This window comes from Amblyraja radiata, chromosome 12 (genome assembly GCF_010909765.2).
Source record: "Amblyraja radiata isolate CabotCenter1 chromosome 12, sAmbRad1.1.pri, whole genome shotgun sequence".
NCBI classification, from domain to species: Eukaryota; Metazoa; Chordata; class Chondrichthyes; order Rajiformes; family Rajidae; genus Amblyraja; species Amblyraja radiata.
Genome location: NC_045967.1, coordinates 11413719 through 11430126, shown reverse-complemented (window position 1 = coordinate 11430126; position 16408 = coordinate 11413719). Strand labels below are relative to the sequence as shown.

The window sequence follows — 16408 nt, the reverse complement described above, 5'->3', positions numbered from 1 at the left end:
CTTCCCCTCCCACCCGTCACACCCATCCCCCTTTTTCTCCCCTTTCCCTTCCTTCTTCCTCCTTTGCCATCTTACCCCCCCCCCCCCCCCATTTCTCTCGTACCCTTTTTCTCCCTGCCCCCCACACTTTCCCCTTCCCCCATTTCACCCCCCTCCCTCCTAGTCCTCAGATCCTCAACCCCTAAATCTTCAGCACTCCTCTCTGGGTGGAGCTGTGGATGCTGGTACCCAAAGGTACCCAACTCTCTCATTCCTCATCTCAATCTTGTGCCAAACTGCTTATCCTGAGTATGTCAGGAGGAATTGCAAGTACTGGTTTAAACCAAAGAAAGACACAAAAAGCTGGAGTAACTCAGCGGGGCAGGTGGATGGGTCTCGTCTTGCGTATGGCGTGCACAGCCTAAAGTTGTAAGACAACTTGTTCTGTTAGATCTTCTATTTGTGCACGCCTGGTTGATTGCATTTGTTGAAACAGGGTGGACCACGTGAAGGTTGCAATCCCCCACCCCAGGTGAATGGGTGACGTCTCGGGTCGAGACCCTTCAATCTCCAGCCGAAACGTCAGCCATTCCTTCTCTCCAGAGATGCTGCCTGTCCCGCTGAGTTACTCCAGCATTTTGTGTCTTTCTTCTGCTTATCCTGAGTTGCGCACTTAGCTTCACAAATACCCAGGTTTAATTCTGACCTTGGGTGCTGTGGAGTTTGCATATTCTCCCTGTGATTGCATGGGTTTCATCCCTCATTCCTTGAAACATACTGCCATGAGGAGGCAGATACAATAGTGGTGTTTAAGAGGCTTTTGGATACACACATGGATATGCAGGGAATGGAGGTTTAGGGATCATGTGCAGGCAGATAAGGGCTTGTCTGCGTAACATACTTACATAGTCGGCGAAAAGCTTGTTCCTGTGCTGGACTGTTTGTTCAATGTTCTATGAGAGAGACTCAGCCAGTCATTGAAAAAAAGTGCAACAAAATAAAATAGAGACTGCAGTGGCAGGAAGAAGCAACGGGAAGAATACACTGACGGATGGTTGTATTTTGACTTTAGAATTTCGAGATACAACACAGAAACAGGCGCTTCAGTCCACTGAGTCCACGCCGACCAGCGATCACCCCATACACTAGCATTTTCCTACACACTAGGGGGGACACTTTACCGAAGCCAAATTAACCTACAAACCTAAATGTCTTTGGAATGTGGGAGGAAATCGGAGCACCCGGAGGAAATCCACGCGTTCACGGAGAGAACTTACAAACTCCATACAGGCAGCACCCGCAGTCAGGATCAAACCCAGGTCTGTGTCGCTGAAAGGCAGCAACTCTACCGATGCGCCACTGTGAATAGGAAATTGAAAATAATCTAATAGTCAGGCAGAAGGCAGATAATCCACTACAACAACTGAGAAAAGGAACAAAGCCAAGGAGTTGGAGATTTAGAGAAAATTGCCATACTGTTTTGTTTTAATTAATTAAAGTTTTATTAATTCCAATAGTCTTACAATTTCATACAGTACTGAACCTATCCAAATCCTGCCACTAGAATTACTTTGGGCAGAAGCCAAAATGTTTCTGTTGAAATGTATAATTCACTGTAGACAATGAAGTGAGCACATTCTTGCAGCTACTTATTCTTGTCACCATGCCTGTCGTCTTCTTTAACCCTGGAGTTCCTATTTATTCAGAGAGATAAGGGTTACTGCAGATCCAAGTTCTTTGAATACTATAAACATCCTTTTTATCGTCTGATTTGTATCGATGTTGAAGAGCTAATCTAAACAAATTTAATGATGCAATTAATGCTAGGAACTATGCAGTGGCAACAAGCAAGGTCCCGTTGTTCCTTGAGTTTACATTAAACTTCGCTGTCAGCTAATTGGACATAGGCTGCAGTCACGAGCAATGATTACAATACACTAAATTTGAAATAACTAGTTTTACCCAGAGGGCTTGAGGAACAATGATGAAACCTAAGACATCATCGAAGAGATGTTGCAGCTTCTGAACTTGCACAGCAAGATGTAGGATGGTGAAAATTGCACAGTGATCAAGAGGATAGATAATCGGGGCACCCCAATGTGAACAATACCTTCAGGGCCACTGGGTCAGGCAGCAATGATCACTATTATCCCATACCTACAGCAGACACGGGCAGCACAGTGGCACAGCGGTAGTCGCTGCCTTACAGCGCCAGAGACCCGGGTTCGATCCTGACTGCGGGTTCTGTCTGTACGTTCTACCCTGAAACTGCATAGGTTTTCTCCGGGTGCTCCAGTTTCCTCCCACATTACAAAGATGTACAGGTTCATAGCCTTCTGTAAAATTATAACTTGTTCCTAGTGTGTAGGATAGCGTTGGTGTATGGGGTGATTACTGGTCGGTGCGGACACGGTGACCCAAATGGCCTGTTTCCGCGCTGTATCTCTAAAGTCTAAAGTAAAGACATCTCTAAGCACCATAAACTTCATAAACTTTTTTAAATGTTCAGATATCAATGTCCTCTCTCAGAATAACACTGAGGCCCTAATTACATTAAAATGTCACATACAAAAGTCAGTTTGAATTAGCTTTGTCTGGTACCACCTACCCCCTGTCCAATCCCTAACCTTCCCAATGAAATGCACTCAGGATTGTAGCTGTTGAATTTACATTGTTACAGAAAACTTTATTTACTCCTTATTGCCTTGTACCTTAGCAAGTACTCATGTGGGGATGAGAGGTGTGGAAGTGTGAGGTGGGAAATGGTGCTTATTGGATTACTTCTCTCACTACCCTCTCCATGTTACAAACGCCAATGAAAGACCCAAGCAAAAAAAACATGCAGGGGAAGAGGGGGAAACAAAGAGGAAATTGAAAAAAGTATAAATTGCATCTATAACCCTTGTTATTATGTACCTCTTTATAATAGATTTTGGGTATAGTGGATGGTCCTCCTGACCGTCACCTCCAGGCCGGGCTGCCAACGCCACCCCCGGACCGTATCACCTTCCCGACCGCTTCCAGGCCAGACCTACTCCCGCCACCACCGGCCCACAGCTTCCTCAACCACTTCCAGGATGCGCCTGCCACCGCCACCACCGATCCTTACCTGCACTCCAGCTGCCCGCGACCAATGACTCCTCCAATCCTCACCTCTCCCACTGCCGCCGGCAGGCCAGGCCGTCAACTCACTGGATTCCAGGCCCAGTTCCAGACCGAGGGTATGAAGAAAGGTCTTGACCCAAACGTCACCTATCCACGTTTTCCAGGGATACTGATTGATCTAGCTGAGTTACTTCAATACTTTGTCTTTTTGTATATTACCCCTCTATTGCAGTGGTCTGTTTTTACTACTTATGCAATGATAATCCCTTTGGTTATTGCAGACAATTGACAATAATGGATACCATTCCCCCTCCTATGGTCCATTATAATGAGGGACTGCTGTACTAGAGTCACCATGTTTTATGTTTGTTTTTGGTGTCAAGAATATCTGTTCACTCTCCACAGATGCTGCCTGACCCACTGAGTAATTCCAACAATTCTTGTTTTGTTCAAAATTCCAGCATCTGTAATTCCTTGCACCAGCATTGGAGCAGGAGTTTGCCAGTTAGCTACTCAAGCCATTACCCAATTGCAGCTGATATGACTCAACTTCAAACTACATTCATTCTTTTGTATCATCCAGTTTCAGAATTAAACATTGACGCATCAATTACTGACTGGAATAATTCCAAATTTATTAGTCTCTGCATGGGGGAGAGCTTCCTTTCGTCTCTTCTGAAAATCCTTTTTAAAAGTTTATACTGTGCCCTCCGTAATGTTTGGGACAAAGACCCACCATTTATTTATTTGCCTCTGTACTCAACAATTTGAGATTTGTAATAGAAAAAAATCACGTGGTTAAAGTGCACATTGTCAGATTTTAATAAAGGCCATTTTTATACATTTTGGTTTCACCATGTAGAAATTACACCAGTGTTTATACATAGTCCCCCATTTCAGGGCACCATAATGCTTGGGACACAGCAATGTCATGTAAATGAAAGTAGTCATGTTTAGTATTTTGTTGCATATCCTTTGCATGCAATGACTGCTTGAAGTCTGCGATTCATGGACATCACCAGTTGTTGGGTGTCTTCCCTGGTGATACTCTACCAGGCCTGTATTACAGTCATCTTTAGCTTATGCTTGTTTTGGGGGCTAGTCCCCTTCAGTTTTCCCTTCAGCATATAAAAGGCATGCTCAGTTGGGTTCAGATTGGGTGGTTGACTTGGCCACTCAAGAATTGACCATTTTTTTAGCTTTGAAAAACTCCTTTGTTGCTTTAGCAGTATGTTTGGGATCATTGTCTTGCCGTAGAATGAACCGCCGGCCAATGGGTTTTGAGGCATTTGTTTGAATTTTGACTTTCATTGGCACAACTTTGGTCCTGATGTTGATAATAAACAGCAATAAAAGTTTCCAAAGGTGATGGAAACATTGTTAAACTTCTAAATTACAGGGGAAATAAATCTTATTTCTACTCGTACCTTAAAACAAAATTCAAAACTTAATCTGTATTGCATTCCTTCCAAAACAACTGTACCCTTCTTCACCTATTATCATCATATGGCAGATGCAGCTTAATGTGGATAAATGTGAGGTTATCTACTTTGGTAGCAAAAACAGGAAGGCAGATTATTATCTAAATGGTGTCAAATTGGGAAAAGGGGAAATACAACGGGATCAGGGGGTCCTTGTTCATCAGTCAATGAAAGTAAGCATGCAGGTACAGCAGGCAGTGAAGTAAGCAAATGGCACGTTGGCCTTCATAACAAGAGGAGTTGAGTATAGGAACAAGAGGAATGATTGTGGATGATCAGCCATGATCACATTGAATGGCAGTGCTGGTTTGAAGGGCCGAATGGCCTATTCCTGCACCTTTTGTCTATCTCCAGCAATGCTTGGAGCACTGCAGGTGGAATCTAGCCAGGGTTTTGTATAAATGCAACTTGATCTATGAATACCAGCATTTGATTACATTATTATTTTCTGAATCACACCATGAGATTTTACTTATCGATGCATGTGGTTTCTCATCCCCATCGACCTCCACTGGTTCTAGCTTTTAACCATTTAAACAGGATGGGATTAGTACTTTCCAAGTTCAAATTGAATCTCATATTTGCTTAACCTGTAAATGTCCTTGTAATTTAATGCTTCCATCTACACTGCTTACGGTGCCGTCAGCTTTGTGTCATTAAAGAACTTGGACTCGTGAAATTCTAACACAGGTCAATATAAATCGCAAAATAGCTAGCCACGTGCTGTGAATTAGTGAAGTTGTTCCATTTCCCTCCTTGGCTCCTGCTGTTCAGCTCATTTTCTGGATGGGTCAGTCATTTTGCTGGAGAAGAATTTTTGAAATAGAAGAGCACCAATAGCAATGCTCCATCCTTTACATGACTACAAATATATGTTATTAAAGGTTTCAATATACCACTATGCAGCAGGCATAGAAAGAACCACACGTCATTAAGCCATAATATGAGATGATGATAAAGCATCGATAAACGGCCCTCAGGTAACAATAATTACAATCAGCAAATTACTGGGGGGCACAGAATTTTCATAAACTTACAATTGTGCATATTTTTTAATTTAACTGTTTCAAGGTTTCAATTAACCTCAATGTGGATGATGCATAATTTACCTACTGCTTCAAATAACACACACATATTGTTCAGGTACTTCAATTTATTACAATACATGGAGTAATCGTTAATACAATTAAAATTTACATTACTACAGTTTAAAAGTGCAGATTTTTGTTCTATCTTTAGGCTTAGACAGCTCCATACAGAAGACTATGGACTACAGACTAACTACTTTTAAATATCTCAATGATTATTGAAATCAGCATTCTATTGGAGTCTTGACTTCTTAATTATGTTAATCTTATAACATGAAGCCATTATTTCTAAATTCTTCATTTTGGACACATAGGAATAAGTTTTGCCACATTTCCTTAAGACAAAAAACCAAGGAAACAAAAGTATGTTTCAATGGATATTTTCACCTCTATTCTATAAACAGCCCAAAAGGTGAAGATATGTATTTTGCAACGAGCACATCAGTTTGAAGCACTACCTTTAGATTACATTTTACACAAGGCTCAAATGGATACATACTTCAGAAGTGCTCAACAAAGCTTTGCTAGTGTTACAATGCTCAAAACTAAATGTGTGTTAAAGGCTGGAATCAAAGTGAGAGCATCTAGATAGAAATTGATGTCAAGGCTACAATTGCTGAACCTTGGTTGCAGAATATTTAGTAACTGGAATGGCAAGAATCATACGCTGACCAGTTTGTTAGCATTCTGACATGCTGCCACAGACAGCATGAATCAGTTTCAAACTCAGTTTTGCTGGATACTGTTTAGAGTTTAATGCACTAGTTCAGGCTGGTTTTCCACAAAGGGCAGGACTCCACTGACGTAGTAGGCAATGCCAAGAGACAGCAGTGCAATAACAATAATGAGCAGTAGGACCCGCCAGAAGCCCAAATCATCCACAAACTCTTGCCACGTGGATCGGAAGCTGGACAGAACACCTTCTGTATTTTGCAGATTTGGACTCAGCAGTGAGTGGCTCTCCATAGCACTTAAAAATAAAATTTGCATACAATATCAAAATATGGTCACTTACAGGTCAGTTTTAAACCATCAATTGAATCATCATGAAGCAATTACATTTAGGATTCAATACATTTTTTTAATTTATTTTTTTAAGATCAACTAAGGAACACAAGAGCTGTTGTTTTGTGGAAAGATTCAAATTATTTTTTTGGCAAACCAACACGCCAACTTTACCTGAGGGGCTGATGTTCTGTTTCCCAACCTCTGAGGATGATGTTCTGAGTCTCCTGCTCGCTAGAAGAGGCAAGAGAATAATTAGGGAACAGCTCCCCCCTCCTGTTGGGGAAGCATCAATCCTTAACTCAGTATATTCCTACAATGTGCAACTGAGATCAGGGACATCTTAGTATGGAGGATAAACCACCAGCATACCAGATGTTGGAAAGCCACGCAAGGGCAGTTAAAGGCAATTTGCTTATTGGTGGGCAAATTGTGTGTGGTTTTTTTTTTTAATGGATTCTTGCTTCCTATGTGAGGAATGAGAATCAGGAAAGAATATCAGAACAATTGTGACATATAAAAATACTGCATTCACTCTCTACAACTAATATAAATACAGATAGTATCATACATCCTTCTGAGGGCAAAATCTCACATATAAGCATAATTAAGTTCAATTTCCTTAAAGATTCCTTCTATTTATAAAAATAATTTCTGAATCTTAATTTGTAAAGTCACGTTGGCCATAAAGATTTTTGTATTCTCTATGATCACATACGAGGTTCTGAAGTAGCCAATGTGCCTTTTTTAAAGAATGGAACTTGGGATAATACAGGTATTATGGGCCAGTGACCCTCACATCAGTGGTAGGGAAGCCATTCGAGAAGATTGAAAGGGTAAGGAATTACTCGCACTTGGAAGAGAATGGGCTAATTAGGTACAATAAACGTTTGCTGTGTCTGGCGCAGGTCATGTCTCACAAACCTGATTGAGTTTTTTTGAGAAGGTGACAGGCGATTGATGAGGCTAGGGCAGTGGATGTTGTCTACATGGACTTTAGTAAGGTATTTGACAAGGTCCCTCATGGCTTGCCTTCATCACTTGGGGCAATGAGTACAAGAGTCGGGAAGTAATTTTCCAGCTTCATAAAACTTTGTTTAGGCTGCATTTGTAAGACTGTGCAGTTCTGGTCGTCCATTTACAGGAAGGATGTGGAGGGTTTAGAGAAGATGCAAAATATGTTTTCCAGGATGCTACCTGGATTAGCGGGTATCAGCTATAAGTAGAGGTTGGACAAACTTGGATTGTTTTGTCTGGAGCATTGGAGGCTAAGGGAAGACCTGATAGAAGTGTATAAAATTGAGAATTGTTTTTCCCAGTGTGGATATGTCAAATACTAGAGGGCATAGCTTTAAGGTCATGGGGGAAAATTTAAAGGGGATGCACAGGGCAGAATTTATTTTTAAACACAGAGTGGTATGTGCCTGAAATAAGCTGCCAGTTAGTTGTGAAAGCAGATATGATAGCGGCGTTTAAGAGGTTTTTAGATAGGCATATGAATGCAGGGAAAGGAGGGATATGGATCATGTGCAGGCAAAGATCATCTTAATTCGACACACACATCATGGCCTAAACGGCCTGTTCCTGTGCTGTACCGTTCTGTTCTGTGTTATAAACGTACAATCAATTGGAGCAAAAACATATTCCTCATTACCCTTGGTGAGCAAATACAAACAAACTGAAATAGCATCAAATGGTTTTTGTGTGATGTTTTCCACATGACCACCATCTTTTTCTAAACTTCTCCCCTATGTGAACTGGTTCCAAGTCAAAGACTAACCCTTATTCTTTTTTCTTTATGCATCCTCACCCCTTCTTTCTAAGTCATAAAACATTAAATTTCTCATTAAAAGCATCCTTCATTTCTTCCCCTGTTCCTTTAATCCATTACAGAATGCATTACACCTCAGATTAACCAACACTACCCCTGGGCTTTTCCATTACGCATGCCTCAAAGTAATTCACTGTTGTAATCAATTCAATCATCTGCTAACGATTAATTTACAAATTTTAACTGAAAGGTCCTTCTTTCTTGCATTTTTGAACTAGTGTTGTGTTGTGAGTCTGTGGAATTCTCTGCCTCAGAGGGCGGTGGAGGCCAGTTCTCTGGATACTTTCAAGAGAGCTAGATAGGGCTCTTAAAGATAGGGGATATGGGAAGAAGGCAGGAACTGATTGTGGATGATCAGCCATGATCACATTGAATGGCGGTGCTGGCTCGAAGGGCTGAATGGCCTATTCCTGCACCTATTGTCTATATTGTACAAATTCTCAAATTATAATATAAATAAAAGAAACAGGGAACCAAGACATACCTGCCCGTAATCAGTGGTATAATCAATGCATGTGATTCACGATCTCGGCTGGGCAAGAATCAAGGAGCGGTATTATTTGACGAGATGTGGGAATCGGGGATTAAGGGTGTAAGGGTCATGCCTTTTGCTAGCACCCAACTAAAAAGCTGTTTTGATCAAGACCTGCAAGAGGGCCTGGGATAACTTATAGTGGAGCAAAAAGCCTAGATCATGAATCACATGCATTGATGATACCACTGATTACGGGCAGGTATGTCTTGGTAAGGTTTGCAACTTAAATTTATACACTTGCATGATATTTAACTCAAGCTGCTAAAACAATGAACAGAAAAAGGTCCTTAAAAATGTTGCCAATATCAAAGGCTAATAGAAACATAGAAATTAGGTGCAGGAGTAGGCCATTCGGCCCTTCGAGCCTGCACCGCCATTCAATATGATCATGGCTGATCATCCAACTCAGTATCCCGTACCTGCCTTCTCTCCATACCCTCTGATCCCCTTAGCCACAAGGGCCACATCTAACTCCCTCTTAAATATAGCCAATGAACTGGCCTCAACTACCCTCTGTGGCAGAGAGTTCCAGAGATTCACCACTCTCTGTGTGAAAAAAGTTTTTCTCATCTCGGTTTTAAAGGATTTCCCCCTTATCCTTAAGCTGTGACCCCTTGTCCTGGACTTCCCCAACATCGGAAACAATCTTCCTGCATCTAGCCTGTCCAACCCCTTAAGAATTTTGTAAGTTTCTATAAGATCCCCTCTCAATCTCCTAAATCTTGCAAAAGTTTATGTTCTCAACAGTTTTACAAAAATATCTAATAATAAAGCACCATAAAATATCCACAAACCCAGGTTTTTAACCTCTTAATGTTTACCTCTCGTTTTCTGTAGTCTGCATAATTTCTAGCTTAGAATGAGTTCCACGGTTGAATCCTTTCACCTCCTGCTCCTCCAGCGACTCCAGTAACTTGATTGCATCTTTGTTTACTCCTCTACGCTTTGCCAATACAAGCGGTGTGGAACCATGATGGTTGCTGAGTTACCACAAAATGAAATCAATGATTTTTACTCATGCAATAAAGCAAACTCAGTTATTTCCAAAATGTGCTACGGAAACCAAAAGTCTGTCAATTGTTAACTGTCACTTAGTAGTTATATATATTTTTATACAAAACAAAAACATGGTGGTTTCATCTTAAGCATCAAATAGGAAAACTAAACTAAATTGCGGACTATCATATTGCACTCTATTTCGCCATTTCTTCATGAGCATATTACAAACATATAAATACATAGGCAAGTTGGCGGCGCAGTGCTAGAGCAGCTGCCTTGCAGCATCAGAGACCCAGATTTGATCCCGACTACAAGTATTGTCTATATGGAGTTTGTACTCATTCTCCCCGTGACCTGGGTGCTCCAGTTTAATTCCATACTCAAAAGACGTACACGTTTGTAGGTTAATTGGCTTGGTGAAATTGTAAATTGTCCCCAGTGTGTGTAGGATAGTGTTAGTGTGGGCCGGAGGGCCTGTTTCCGTGCTGTATTTCTAAACTAAAAAAAAACCGAAACCTTTCAGGTTCAAATATTACCTAAAGATCAGCCACAAAAGATTTAAATAGTTGGCATGATTTAAGAAAATATTATTTGCAGGCGCTGGATGGCAAAATGGCAGGAGTGTGCCTCAAAGCTTTGGTCTATGTTGTTTTATTTTTCTTTCAAAGATTTGCTTTCTATTTCACTATCACTGCCATTCAAATACAATTTGCACTAATGATTGAGAGTCTGTACAAAAATTCTTAAATGAGCAAAGGAGTTGATAGAGAACTAAATATTAACCAAACTTTTCTGTTATACGATACAATACAAACACAGTCAATGTGGAATGCTTCATAGCCACTGAAATCCTAACTCTATTCAACATTGCAACTGTTTAAGGTACAGATGGCACTGCAGCAGTCAAACTCTCAGCTGGAAGATGACCGAAACCAAACTCAATTTGTCCAATGTGTTTGAGCTCCGACCCAAAACATCCACATTCTCAGATGTTGAGTTGGTGACTTCCAACGTTTTTTAAAACAATTATACATTTTAACTTGATTTACTATGAACCACACGCCTCTACTTTCTGACTTCCTTTGAAGGCTTATGAAGTTCAGCATGTCCCCTACACTCACCAACCTCTAGATGTGACGTAGAAAGCATTTTATTGGGAACAGCTCAATCCAAGACCACAAGAAATTGCAGAGGATTGTGGATGCAACCCAGACCATCACACAAACCAACCTCCCTTCCATTGACTCCATATATACCTCACGCTGCCTCGGCAAGCCCATCAGCATAATCAAGGACGAGTCACACCCTGGCCACTCTGTCTTTTCCCCTCTTCCATAATTGAACCATCCTATCACAACTAGAGATCAGTCCTGAACTATTATCTACCTCATTGGAGACCCTCGGACTATCTTTGATCTGACTTTACTGGCTTTATCTTGCATTCAACATTATTCATATTATTCCACTTATCGTGTATCTGTACACTATGAATGGCTCAATTGTAATCATGTATTGTCTTTCTGCTGACTGGTTAGCACATAACAAAAGCTTTACACTGTATCTGGGTACACGTGCCAATAAACTAAACTAAACTGGAAGGGTGGATCCTTGATCCATCACTGATACTAATCTTCAACACTGCTCCACAGCCCTAATGGACCTGAACTTTGTCTAACAACACAATTCAGTACTATTTACTACAGTCAGATCAGAGATGCCATGTTACATTCTCCAAGGAAATCACATTAATAAGCAACAGGCCTACTGAGTCTAATTACATGGAGGTGAAGCAGCTGCAACAGTTGTTAATAATAATTTCTTGCCAATAGAATACCATTGGAACAATATGTTTACAAACAGCAATGCATTAGAATTTTAACTATATAGTTCATTCATGTCTGTGATTGAAACTCCAGGAATTATGCTGGGGTTGAATAAAAATATAGTCACGTCAGACAACTTGAACTGGAAGTCGGGCTATTGGACATGAATGCGAGAAAACAAATGGAGACAAAAGACAGCAGATATTGGAATCCGGAGCAATAAAATACTGCAAAAAGAGATTAAGCTCAACATGTCCGTTCATAAAATATATTCAGGGACAGTCATTAAATTATAAATCAGAACCTATAAATGAGGTGCAATTTATTGATCCTTAATTCACTCCAAGACTTTACCTGGATTTCCACAGCATTACATAGGCGAAGGAAGATTCATGTCAAATGTTAAAAGGGCCTAGGAAGCCTTCATGAATATCAGTGAAGTATGTGGAAATATCAGGGAAGCATTCTGTAGATAAAAAGTTGTTCCCGTTTCAATTTCAAATAGAGAAGATACAGTATGCAGGCTTATTTATTTCCTAGATTAGTGGATTATCTTTGATCCAAGTGATTGATCTGTATGCTTAAATTCAACCACATAAGTCATTAGTTGTGGAACACTACACAAACTCTGCAGAAATTAAAAGTTTTGAAGAAGATTCCTAACCAGAAACGGTACCTATCCATGTCCTCCAGAGATGCTGCCTGACACGCTGAGTTACTCCGGCACTTTGTTTTGCTCACGATTTCAGCATCTGCAGTTCCTTATACCTCCAGAAATTAACCAAACTGTATAAGTTAAACTAAGAGAAATATATGGACAGGTTTCCAATGTTTGTCCAAAGCTCGGGATATAAATCACATTAAGTACTGATGGAGAAAGACAAACATTTGGTGGCAGGCTGGGTAAGTTTTAAATTCTGCTCACAATCACACGAGATATGGGAGTTATACGCTTTCAGTTTGAGAAAGCAATCAAATAACACTGGAATTTACACATCTTGCGTTGACATTGTGAATGCACCACTGTGATTCTCTGTATTTTGCTACGGCATGTACAAGTGTCTAAACAACCTGTTCTTGCTTCTATTTCTTCTGTCCTGTGACGTCATTAAACTTTTATTTTATATCTTCACAAAAAAGTTGTTGAGTCCAAAGACCCATTATAAACTTCAGAGATGTGTATGTACGCAGACACAGCTTTTCACTGTACCTCAGTACACATGCCAAAAATACACCCACACCACATACCAGCTAATTTCAGCACAGCAAACTTGCACAAAAAGTGGTGGGAATTGATGGGGAAGGGCTTAAGATAGATAGGAATACTGAGGGTGAAAAAAAGAACTGCAGATGCTGGTATGTACCGAAGATAAACTCAGCGGGGTAGGCAGCATCTCTAGAGAAAAGATCTCTGAAGACACCCATCCTTTTTCTGCTGAGATGCTGCCTGACCCGCTGAGTTACTCTTGTACTCTGTGTCTAACTTTGGTATAAATCAGCATCTCCTCTATCTAAGAATAGGGTGATTTCACGAAAGGTCACTGGAGCGTAAATCCCCACTCACGTGACCGAAAATTTTAACTGGGGGACAAGCGTCATGTTAGTGGATGGGAAAACACGCACTTTCACACCCGTTAAAAACATCGAAAACGGCCCGTTTTTGAGCTGCAATTTACGGAGCCGGTCGGGGTGACCGTGAGGAACAGCTACCTAAATTTACAGTCCAAAAAAAAGATAGAAACTAAGGTAAATACAAGAGCGAGCTGAAGGTGTAAAAAAGGCGGAAGTGCTAGCGGACTTTTTTCTTGGAGATTTAAAGATCCAAAATATCGGGAATTATCGCGTTTGCTCGCTGCATTTCATCAAAAGTGGCATTATTGACTTTTTATCTTTATTCATTTGTTATATGAAAAGTATTAAAAGTTAGAAACCCGTCAGTAAAATTGCAAAATCGCCCATGGTTCTCAGGTGGGTTTTAACATGCAAAATAAAAACGCTTCTGAAGCTCCATTTACCATTTAAATAATCGTAAGCTTGCATCTCAGTAAAATTGATTTCCAAACGCATTGAGAGTTTACGATTATTTAAATTTAAAAGTAAATGGAGCTTCAGAAGCGTTTTCATTTTGCATGTTAAAACCCACCCGAGAACCATGGGCGATTTTGCAATTTTACTGACGGATTTCTAACTTTTAATACTTTTCATATAACAAATGAATAAAGATAACAAAGTCAATAATGCCACTTTTGATGAAATGCAGCGAGCAAACGCGATAATTCCCGATATTTTGGATCTTTAAATCTCCAAGAAAAAAGTCCGCTAGCACTTCCGCCTTTTTTACACCTTCAGCTCGCTCTTGTATTTACCTTAGTTTCTATCTTTTTTTTGGACTGTAAATTTAAGTAGCTGTTCCTCACGGTCACCCCGACCGGCTCCGTAAATTGCAGCTCAAAAACGGGCCGTTTTCGATGTTTTTAACGGGTGTGAAAGTGCGTGTTTTCCCATCCACTAACATGTACAGGAAGTGACGCTTGTCCCCCAGTTAAAAATTTCGGTCACGTGAGTGGGGATTTACGCTCCAGTGACCTTTCGTGAAATCACCCTATACTGAGAGCTATGGGTGCAGAGGTGGTTTACCAGAATGATGCCTGGATTAGGGGGGATATTAGCCACAGGGAAAGGTTGGACTGACTTGGAGGTTCAGGTGAGACCTGATAGAAGTACGAAAAAAGAGGCATTTCTTGGGAAGACAGTCAGAACCTTCTTTTCCAGAATGGAAATATCAAATGCTAGAGGGCATAGCTTTAAGGGCAAAGGGACAAAATTTAAAGATGTGCAGGGCAAGATTTTTTTTTTTTCACACATATGTGGTAGGTGCCTGGAACACACTGCCAGGGGTGGTGGGAATGGTGCCGTGGAGGCCAATACAATAATGGAGTTAAAGAGGCTTTTAGATAGACACATAGGGCAAGAAATAGAAGCATGAACATATGACATGGGGGCGTCACGATAGCGCAGTGTTAGTTGCTGCCTCACAGCACCAGAGATGCGGGCTTGATCCTGACTACGGATGCCGTCTGTACAGAATTTGTAAATTCTCCTTGTGACTACATGGGTTTTCCCTGGTTTCCTCCTGCGCTCCAAAGGTTTGTAGGTTAATTGGCTTCGGTAAAAATTGTAAATTGTTCCTAGTACGTAGGACACTAGTGTATTGGGGTGTAGGAAAGAACTGCAATGCTGGTTTAAATCAAAGGTAGGCACAAAATGCTGGAGTACCTCAGCAGGACAGGCAGCGTCTCTGGAGAGAAGGAATGGGTGAAGTCTGAAGAAGGATCTCGACCCGAAACGTCGCCCATTCCTTCACTCCAGAGATGCTACCTGTCCCGCTGAGATACTCCAGCATTTTGTGTCTATCTAGTGTATGAGGGGGGGGGGGCTGGGGGGGCTGGTCGACGCAGACTCGGTGGACTGAAGGGCCTGATTTTGCACTGTATCTCCAAACTAAAACATGAATTATGCAGGGATGGAGGATTATGGATTATGTGCAGGCAGTTAAGAGATGGTCTTGATATTATGTTCGGCACAGACATTGTGGCATGAAAGGGCCCGTTACGGTGGTGTGCCTTCTATGTAGAAACAAGGCACTGCAGATGCTAGTTTACAAAAGAGACAAAGTGCTGGAGTAACTCAGGGGGGGGGGGGGGGTCAGGCAGCATGGATGCTGGGTTACTCCAGCACTGTGTGTCTTTTGTAAAGCAGCACCTGCAGTTCCTACACAGGTGTGATGTTGTATGTCCCATGAAGCGGAGGGGCTAGCAGCGGGTGGAGGGGCTGCACGGCCTCCCAGTGACCCACCAGATGTCGATCTTCAGGCCGTTGGAGACGAGGAACTGGATGGAGTCGACGTGGCCGCAGAGATGCAGCGCCGTGTTGCCCTGGTAGTCGGTGGCGAGCAGGTCGGCGCCGAACTTGTGCAGCAGGCGGCAGATGTCGACGTTGCCGCGGGCGGCGGCCACATGAAGGCCGCTGCGGCCCCGCGCGTCGCGGATGTTGGGGTCGAAGCCGCTCTCCAGCAGCCGCTTGGAGTAGGTGATGTCGCCGTCCATGCAGGCCTGTAGCAGCGGCACCCCGCTCTGGCTAGAGTCGTTGATGAACACGTACGACATGGCGGCGGCTCACTGGCAGCAGCGGCACAGGCGCAGTGCGCCGGCACACCGCGCAGCCGCAGCCCCACTACGGCAAGAACAAGAAGACAAAAGTAATGAACGACCCCGCAGTTGGCCATGGAGCAGTGAGGAGCTGCAGATGGAGCAGCGAGGAGCTGCAGATGTGGCAGTGAGGAGCTGCAGATGTGGCAGTGAGGAGCTGCAGATGTTGCAGTGAGGAGCTGCAGATGTGGCAACAAAGAGCGGCAGATGTAGCAGTGAGGAGCTGCAGATGTGGCAGTGAGGAGCTGCAGATGTGGCAGGGAGGAGCTGCAGATGTGGCAGCGAGGAGCTGCAGATGTGGCAGTGAGGAGCTGCAGATGTGGCAACGAGGAGCGGCAGATGTAGCAGTGAGGA

At 42.2% G+C, this 16408-nt stretch overlaps 1 protein-coding gene across 1 annotated transcript; it reads right to left on the bottom strand.

The window, feature by feature from the left end:
• Window positions 1–5700: 5700 nt before the first annotated feature.
• Window positions 5701–16066, bottom strand: ankrd46 (ankyrin repeat domain 46). Its single transcript, XM_033030241.1, has 4 exons — window positions 15702–16066; window positions 9846–10004; window positions 6833–6892; window positions 5701–6623 (listed from the first exon to the last, which is right to left on the bottom strand). Exons 1-4 carry the CDS (start codon window positions 16010–16012, stop codon window positions 6407–6409), a joined length of 747 nt encoding a protein of 248 aa, XP_032886132.1. The 5' UTR covers window positions 16013–16066; the 3' UTR covers window positions 5701–6406.
• Window positions 16067–16408: the final 342 nt, after the last annotated feature.